The sequence below is a fragment of the Hyperolius riggenbachi genome, chromosome 12, assembly GCF_040937935.1.
Source record: "Hyperolius riggenbachi isolate aHypRig1 chromosome 12, aHypRig1.pri, whole genome shotgun sequence".
In the NCBI taxonomy this organism is placed as follows: domain Eukaryota; kingdom Metazoa; phylum Chordata; class Amphibia; order Anura; family Hyperoliidae; genus Hyperolius; species Hyperolius riggenbachi.
In genome coordinates, this window is record NC_090657.1 from 222641515 (window position 1) to 222650393 (window position 8879).

At 53.8% G+C, this 8879-nt stretch overlaps 1 protein-coding gene across 1 annotated transcript; it reads left to right on the forward strand.

Moving 5' to 3' along the window:
* The first annotated feature begins 2165 nt into the window (after positions 1-2165).
* LOC137541067 (uncharacterized) lies at positions 2166-3558 on the forward strand. Its single transcript, XM_068262210.1, has 2 exons — positions 2166-2171; positions 2362-3558. Exons 1-2 carry the CDS (start codon positions 2166-2168, stop codon positions 3556-3558), a joined length of 1203 nt encoding a protein of 400 aa, XP_068118311.1.
* The last annotated feature ends 5321 nt before the right edge of the window (positions 3559-8879 follow it).

Below are 8879 nucleotides of genomic sequence, written 5' to 3' on the forward strand. Positions count from 1 at the left end.
GGACTGGCAGCATCATGCTCTGGGGGTGCTTCTCTTCAGCAGGGACAGGGAAGCTGGTCAGAGTTGATGGAAAGATGGATGGAGCCAAATACCGGGAAAACTTGGAAGAAAACCTCTTGGTGACTGCAAAAGACTTGAGACTGGGGCGGAGGTTCACCTTCCAGCAGGACAACAACCCTAAACATAAAGCCAGGGCAACAATGGAATGGTTTAAAACAAAACATATCTATGTGTTACAATGGCCCAGTCAAAGTCCAGATCTAAATCCAATCGAGAATCAGTGGCAAGATCTGAAAACTGCTGTTCACAAACGCTGTCCATCTAATCTGACTGAGCTGGAGCTGTTTTGCAAAGAAGAATGGGCAAGGATTTCAGTCTCTAGATGTGAAAAGCTGGTAGAGACATACCCTAAAAGACTGGCAGCTGTAATTGCAGCAAAAGGTGGTTCTACAAAGTATTGACTCAGGGGGCTGAATAATTACGCACACCCCACTTTGCAGTTATTTATTTGTAAAAAATGTTTGGAATGATGTATGATTTTCGATCCACTTCTCACGTGTACACCACTTTGTATTGGTCTTTCACATGGAATTCCAATAAAATTGATGCATGTTTGTGGCAGTAATGTGACAAAATGTGGAAAACTTCAAGGGGGCCGAATACTTTTGCAACCCACTGTATACATGGGAAGGCACACTGTGTAATGATAATGACATCACAGGGTCAGGTGAGCTGTAGATTGGGGGCAGTTTCTATGAAGGGAAGGAAGAAGGAGGACCTGTCACTGGCAGAACAGGTCTTGTATTGGGGAGGGACACAGTCGGGACTGTTGTAGGGGGAGGGCGAGGTGGGTGAATGTTGCTTTTCCACTGGGTTGCTGTTTCCAGTAGAATGACATCTCGGAAGCCATTGCTGAGGAATTTTGTGGTTTGTGGATGTGATTTATGGACCTCTCACCATTGTTACTATTAATGTTTTGTGTGGACAGCTGCGGTACTCCACCTGCTCTGCTGTAGGGATGGTCGGAAAATTCAGCGGAATTATTAATTCCGTGATTCCGGCCGGAATTAGCTAATTCCGATTCCGGTGGTCGGAACGGAATTCCTATACCTCTTAAACGGAATTCCGCGGAAATTTTATAATTCCTCCTCCTCCTCTTCCTCCTCCATCCATCCATCCTCCTCCTCCATCTCCTCCTCTTCCTCCTCCTCCATCCATCCTCTTATATCATCAAGTAGGGAATTGCAGATTTTCAAAACAGCTTATATTCCATAGCTGGGGTTTGAACCCAGGACGCAGTGTGTAGTAGGTATCTGTCTTACCCTCTAGACCATGAACCACACTACATGCTAAAGCTGGCCTAGCATAAACCATACTACCATTATGATCAATTCAATAGAAAAAGTAGCATGAATAAGGATTTGTACTTTTTGAAAAGCATGCTTTTCATAATGGTAGTATGGTTTATGCTAGGCCAGCTTTAGCATGTAGTGTGGTTCATGGTCTAGAGCCTAGGTTCTCAACATGTGGTAAGCGTACCCCAGGGGGTACGTCTGATGGTTCCAGGGGGTACTTGGCTTGATAAACTTTACCAATAATAACAAATGTAGAGTTTAAGAAAATGATAAATTTATTTAAACAATACCAAATTAATATTTTTGCTAATTAAAAGCAATAGTACATGCTTGGAAAGTGTTTAGAACCAATTTTCATGTACTACGATCAAATATATATTTGTCAAGGGGTACTTGTGATAATGTTAACTATGCTAGGGGGTACTTGGTGAGTACAGGGTTTTAAAAGGGGTACATACCAGTAAAATGTTGAGAAACACTGGTCTAGAGGGTAAGACAGATACCTACTACCCACTGTGTCCTGGGTTCAAATCCCAGCTATGGAATATAAGCATGCTTTTCAAAAAGTACAAATCCTTATTCATGCTACTTTTTCTATTGAATTCAGCTATGGAATATAAGCTGTTTTGAAGATCTGCAATTCCCTGCTTGATGATATAAGAGGATGGAGGGATGGGGAGAGAGAGAGAGAGAGAGAGAGAGAGAGAGAGAGAGAGAGAGAGAGAGAGAGATATTATAAAAATTTTCTGTCGGAATTCCGCGGAACAGCTCCGGAATACCGTCGGAATGAAACGGTAGCGTAATTTCGGTATGACGGTATGTGGAATTGTCCCGGAAACGGAAATGGGCTCTTCCGACCATACCTGCTCTGCTGCAGAAAACAATGTGCAGCTCATTCTTCCAACCCCCATTCCAGCAAGGAGATCTCTGCAGCAGAGTCCCCAGCTCTGCCCCAAGAGTGCACCTCCGCCCTGCCCCAAGGGTGCCACGCCTCCCTGCCCCATAGGGTGCCCCGTCTCACCTGCCCCAAGAGTGCCTCGCCTCCCTGCCCCAAGGAAGCCACACCTCCCTGCCCCAAGAGTGCACCGCCTCCCTGCCCCAAGAGTACCCCGCCTCCCTGCCCCAAGGATGCCATGCCTCCCTGCCCCAAGAGTGCACCACCTCCCTGCCCCAAGAGTGCCAGAGCTCCCTGCTACAAGAGTGCACCGCCGCCCTGCCCCAAGAGTACCATGCCTCCCTGCCCCAAGAGTGGAGTGCAGTGGATGCTGGGGATGCAGAGGTTGCCGGGGATGCAGAGGTTGCCAGGGAAGCAGAGGTTGCCAGTTATGCAGTGGATGCTGGGGATGCAGAGGTTGCCGGGGATGCAGAGGTTGCCAGAAAAGCAGAGAATGCTGGGGAATCAGTGGATGCTGGGGATGCAGAGGATGCTGGGGATGCGGTGGATGCTGGGGATGCAGAGGATACTGGGGATGCAGAGGTTGCTGGGGATGCAGAGGATGCTGGGGATGCAGAGGATGCTGGGGATGCAGAGGATGCTGGGGATGCAGAGGTTGCTGGAGATGTAGAGGATGCTGGGGAATCAGTGGATGCTAGGGATGCAGAGGATGCTGGGGATGCAGAGGATGCTGGGGATGCAGAGGTTGCTGGGGATGCAGAGGTTGCCGGGGTTGCCAGGGAAGCAGAGGATGCTGGGGATGCAGAGGTTACCGGGGATGCAGAGGTTGCCGGAGTTGCAGAGGTTGCCAGGGAAGCAGAGAATGCTGGGGATGCAGTGGATGCTGGGGATGCAGTGGATGCTGGGGATGCAGAGGATGCTGGGGATGCAGAGATTGCCAGGGAAGCAGAGGATGCTGGGGATGCAGAGGATGCTGGGGATGCAGAGGTTGCCGGTGAAGCAGAGGATGCTGAGGATGCAGTGGATGCTGGGGATGCAGAGGTTGCCGGGGATGCAGAGGTTGCCGGGGAAGCAGAGGATGCTGGGGATGCAGTAGATGCAGAGGATGCTGGGGATGCAGAGGTTGCCGGGGATGCAGAGGATGCTGTGGATGCAGAGGATGCTGGGGATGCAGTGGATGCTGGGAATGCAGAGGTTCCCGGGGATGCAGAGGTTGCCGGGGTTTGCAGAGGTTGCCGGGGAAGCAGAGGATGCTGGGGATGCAGTGGATGCTGGGGATGCAGAGGATGCTGGGAATGCAGTGGATGATGGGGATGCAGAGGTTGCCGGGAATGCAGAGGTTGCCAGGGAAGCAGAGGATGCTGGGGATGCAGTGGATGCCGGGGATGCAGAGGTTGCCGGGGATGCAGAGGTTGCCAGGTAAGCAGAGGATGCTGGGGATGCAGTGGATGCTGGGGATGCAGAGGTTGCCGGGGATGCAGAGATTGCCAGGTAAGCAGAGGATGCTGGGGATGCAGTGGATGCCGGGGATGCAGTGGATGCCGGGGATGCAGAGGTTGCCGGGGATGCAGAGGTTGCCAGGGAAGCAGAGGGTGCTGGGGATGCAGAGGATGCCGGGGAAGCAGAGGTTGCCGGGGAAGCAGAGGATGCTGGGGATGCAGAGGTTGCCGGGGAAGCAGAGGATGCTGGGGATGCTGGGAAAGTAGAGGTTGCCAGGGATGCAGAGGATGCCGGGGATGCAGAGGTTGTCAGGAAGCAGAGGATGCCGGGGATGCAGAGGATGCTGGGGAAGCAGTGGATGCTGGGGGATGCAGAGGATGCAGAGGCTGCTGGGGATGCAGAGGTTGCCGGGGAAGCAGTGGATGCTAGGGATGCAGAGGTTGCCGGGGATGCAGAGGATGCCGGGGAAGCAGAGGATGCCGGGGAAGCAGAGGTTGCCGGGGATGCAGAGGTTGCCGGGGATGCAGAGGTTGCCGGGGAAGCAGAGGATGCCGGGGAAGCAGAGGATGCTGGGGATGCAGTGGATGCTGGGGATGCAGTGGATGCCAGGGATGCAGTGGATGCAGGGGATGCAGAGCTTGCCGGGGATGTAGTGGATGCTGGGGATGCAGTGGGTGCTGGGGATGCAGAGGTTGCCAGGGAAGCAGAGGATGCTGGTGATGCAGAGGATGCTGGGGGTGCAGAGGATGCCAGGGATGCAGAGGTTGCTGGGGATGCAGAGGTTGCCGGGGATGCAGAGGTTGCCGGGGATGCAGTGGATGCTGGGAATGCAGAGGTTGCCGGGGATGCAGAGGTTGCCGGGGAAGCAGTGGATGCTGGGGAAGCAGAGGATGCTGGAGATGCAGTGGATTCTAGGGATGCAGAGGATGCTGGGGAAGCAGAGGATGCTGGGGATGCAGAGGTTGCCAGTGATGCAGAGGATGCCGGGGAAGCAGAGGATGCTGGAGATGCAGAGGTTGCTGGAAGCAGAGGATGCTGGAGATGCAGAGGTTGCTGGGGATGCAGAGGTTGCCGGGGATCCAGAGGTTGCCGGGGAAGCAGAGGATGCTGGGGATGCAGTGGATGCTGGGGATGCAGTGGATGCCAGGGATGCAGTGGATGCTGGGGATGCAGAGGTTGCCGGAGATGCAGAGGTTGCCAGGGAAGCAGAGGATGCTGGTGATGCAGAGGATGCTGGGGGTGCAGAGGATGCCGGGGATGCAGAGGATGCTGGGAAAGCAGAGGATGCCGGGGATGCAGAGGATGCCAGGGATGCAGTTGTTGCCAGGGAAGCAGAGGATGCTGGGGATGCAGAGGATGCCGGGGATGCAGCGGATGCAGAGGTTGCCGGGAATGAAGTGGATGCTGGGGATGCAGAGGATGCTGGGGATGCAGAGGTTGCCGGGGAAGCAGAGGACGCAGTGGATGCTGGGGAAACAGAGGTTGCCGGGGATGCAGAGGTTGCCAGGGATGCAGAGGATGCTGGGGATGCAGAGGATGCCGGGGATGCAGAGGATGCTGGGAAAGCAGAGGATGCCGGGGATGCAGAGGATGCTGGGGAAGCAGTGGATGCAGAGGTTGCCGGGGATTCAGAGGTTGCCAGGGAAGCAGAGGATGCTGGGGAAGCAGAGGTTGCCAGGCTTTCAGAGGTTGCCAGGAAAGCAGAGGATGCTGGGGATGCAGTGGATGCTGGGGATGCAGTGGATGCTGGGGATGCAGAGGATGCTGGGGATGCAGAGGATGCCGGGGATGCAGTGGATGCAGAGGTTGCCGGGGAAGCAGAGGATGCAGTGGATGCTGGGGAAGCAGAGGTTGCCAGGGATGCAGAGGTTGCCAGGTAAGCAGAGGATGCTGGGGATGCAGTGGATGCTGGGGATGCAGTGGATGCTGGGGATGCAGAGGATGCCGGGGATGCAGAGGTTGCCGGGGATGCAGAGGTTGCCAGGTAAGCAGAGGATGCTGGGGATGCAGTGGATGCTGGGGATGCAGTGGATGCTGAGGATGCAGAGGATGCTGGGGATGCAGAGGATGCCGGGGATGCAGTGGATGCAGAGGTTGCCGGGGAAGCAGTGGATGCAGTGGATGCTGGGGATGCAGTGGATGCTGGGGATGCAGAGGTTGCCAGGGATGCAGTGGATGCTGGGGATGCAGTGGATGCAGAGATTGCCGGGGAAGCAGAGGATGCAGTGGATGCAGAGGTTGCCAGGGAAGCAGAGGATGCTGGGGATGCAGTGGATGCCGGGGATGCAGAGGTTGCCGGGGAAGCAGAGTATGACGGGGATGCAGAGGTTGCCGGGGATGCAGAGGATGCTGGGGATGCAGAGGTTGCCAGGGATGCAGAGGTTGCCGGGGATGCAGTGGATGTTGGGGAAGCAAAGGATGCTGGGGATTCAGAGCCTAAATAGCCCAGTCCCTGCCCAGGGCATATGTATGAAACCGCCGCTGGGAGACTTGGGCGCAGGGTACAGCCAGAGGTTGCCGGGGAAGCAGAGTATGACGGGGATGCAGAGGTTGCCGGGGATGCAGTGGATGCTGGGGAAGCAGAGGTTGCCAGGGATGCAGAGGTTGCCAGGGAAGCAGAGGATGCTGGGGATGCAGTGGATGCTGGGGATGCAGAGGTTGCCAGGGATGCAGTGGATGCTGGAGATGCAGTGGATGCAGAGGTTGCCGGGGAAGCAGAGGATGCAGTGGATGCTGGGGAAGCAGAGGTTGCCAGGGATGCAGAGGTTGCCAGGGAAGCAGAGGATGCTGGGGATGCAGTGGATGCTGGGGATGCAGAGGATGCTGGGGATGCAGAGGATGCCGGGGATGCAGTGGATGCAGAGGTTCCTGGGGAAGCAGAGGATGCAGTGGATGCTGGGGAAGCAGAGGTTGCCAGGGATGCAGAGGTTGCCAGGGAAGCAGAGGATGCAGTGGATGCTGGGGATGCAGTGGATGCTGGGGATGCAGTGGATGCCAGGGATGCAGTGGATGCAGAGGTTGCCGAGGGAAGCAGAGGATGCAGTGGATGCAGAGGTTGCCAGGGAAGCAGAGGATGCTGGGGATGCAGTGGATGCCGGGGATGCAGAGGTTGCCGGGGAAGCAGAGTATGACGGGGATGCAGAGGTTGCCGGGGATGCAGAGGATGCTGGGGATGCAGAGGTTGCCAGGGATGCAGAGGTTGCCGGGGATGCAGTGGATGTTGGGGAAGCAAAGGATGCTGGGGATTCAGAGCCTAAATAGCCCAGTCCCTGCCCAGGGCATATGTATGAAACCGCCGCTGGGAGACTTGGGCGCAGGGTACAGCCAGCAGGGCCGGCCTTAGGTTTCACAGCGCCCTGAGCAAAACCTGATTTTTGTGCCCCGCCCCCTTCATCCTAATCACACACACACACTTTGCTCCGCGTATAATAACCGCAGACCGCCCCCCCCCCCCTCAAAAAAACACCCTCAGACTCAGTATAGGCAGGTAGGTAGCCAGTATAGGTAGCTAGTATAGTTGCCCCCAGTCCCCCTCTTCTGCGCCCCTCTAGATAGTGTCAGTGGCAGCGGGTAGAGAATCACTCACCTGACATCCGCGTTCCAGACTTCCAGCGCCAATGTCACTCTTCTCTCCCTGCTTCTCCCCGCCTCCACTCCACCTGTAGTTAGAGTAGGACTACAAGAAAATGGCCACCGATGTCTGGATTTGCGGCAATCTTCTTGGAGCCCTGCTCTAATTCCAGACGGAGCAGAGGTGGGGAGAGACAGAGCAGGGCGGCAAGCAGCGACACTGTACTGTGCGCCCTTGTAAAATGGCGCCCTGAGCGACCGCTCCGGTCGCTCAGGTCAAAGGCCGGCCATGACAGCCAGTATATAGCTTATCCTGGCCGTGTTAAAGGATACCCGAAGTGACATGTGACATGATGAGATAGACATGTGTATGTACAGTGCCTAGCACACAAATAACTATGATGTGTTCCTTTTTTTCTTTCCCTGCCTGAAAGAGTTAAATATCAGGTATGTAAGTGGCTGACTCTGTCCTGACAGGAAGTGACTACAGTGTGACCCTCACTGATAAGAAATTCCAACTATAAAACACTTTCCTAGCAGAAAATGGCTTCTGAGAGCAGGAAAGAGACAAAAGTGGTCAATAGTTCATAGATTTTAGCTCTGGCATACTTCAATGAATGTGTCATTCAGCAAAAACAATAAAACAGTTAAAACTTAAAAAGTAGATTTAAACATAAAATAAAACTGTGGAATATCTTAAAAAGTCATTTTTAGGAGAAGGAAGTTGTTTGTTTCATTAGTTTATTTTTGCTTCGGGTGTCCTTTAATTACTATTCCCCCTCCAGGTCCACGTGGATGGTGGGGAATAATGTAATTCGGCTCCCAGCTATTGCTGGCAGCCAAATTACAGTGTTTTAAAAGTAACTTCAGGTCCGTCTTCTGACGGCGCCAAAGTTACTTACTGTGCACCCCTATAGCCGTAATTCCTATTACAGACTATGGTGGCGCCGGCTGCCCCCAAATCTCCTGCGCTGTTATTACAGAGCTCACTGCCCAGGTGCTCACTATCACCATCTCAGAATACTAAATAGCCAGTGGTGTAGCTAGGGAGCTCTGGGCCCCAGTGCAAGTTTTACAATGGGGCCCCCCAAGAACTCTATACATAACAATTGATATAGCGCTCCAAAACCTGCCAACGACAACTACAGTGTCAGAGGTGCAAGAAGGGGATTGGGAACAGTGTGTTAATGATCACTACCATTCACAGCATCTATAGAAGTGATTATTACAAGCACAGGACTAATAAAGAGCTAATATTGTGGTTGACGGCGAGCCAGACGGGGCCCCTCTGGCCCAAGGGCCCAATGCGGTCGCAACCTCTGCAACCCCTATTGCTACACTACTGCATTCGGATTGTCAGATTGGTGACATAAGTGGCCCAGACTCAGACAGAGAAGATGCCTTCTGAATGGTTGCTACCGGCTGTCAATGTCCACCAATTTTTACAGAAGATGAATCCATATACATTTACCGCGATTCACAGCATACAGGAGGGAATCTTACCTAAATATATAACATAAACTGCTGTCCAAATACTAAGCAAAAGCGTGACATCTGTAGACAACGAATGAGTAGATTTTGTGAAAAATGTCATCCTATGGAAACGCACTCTTCGTGTT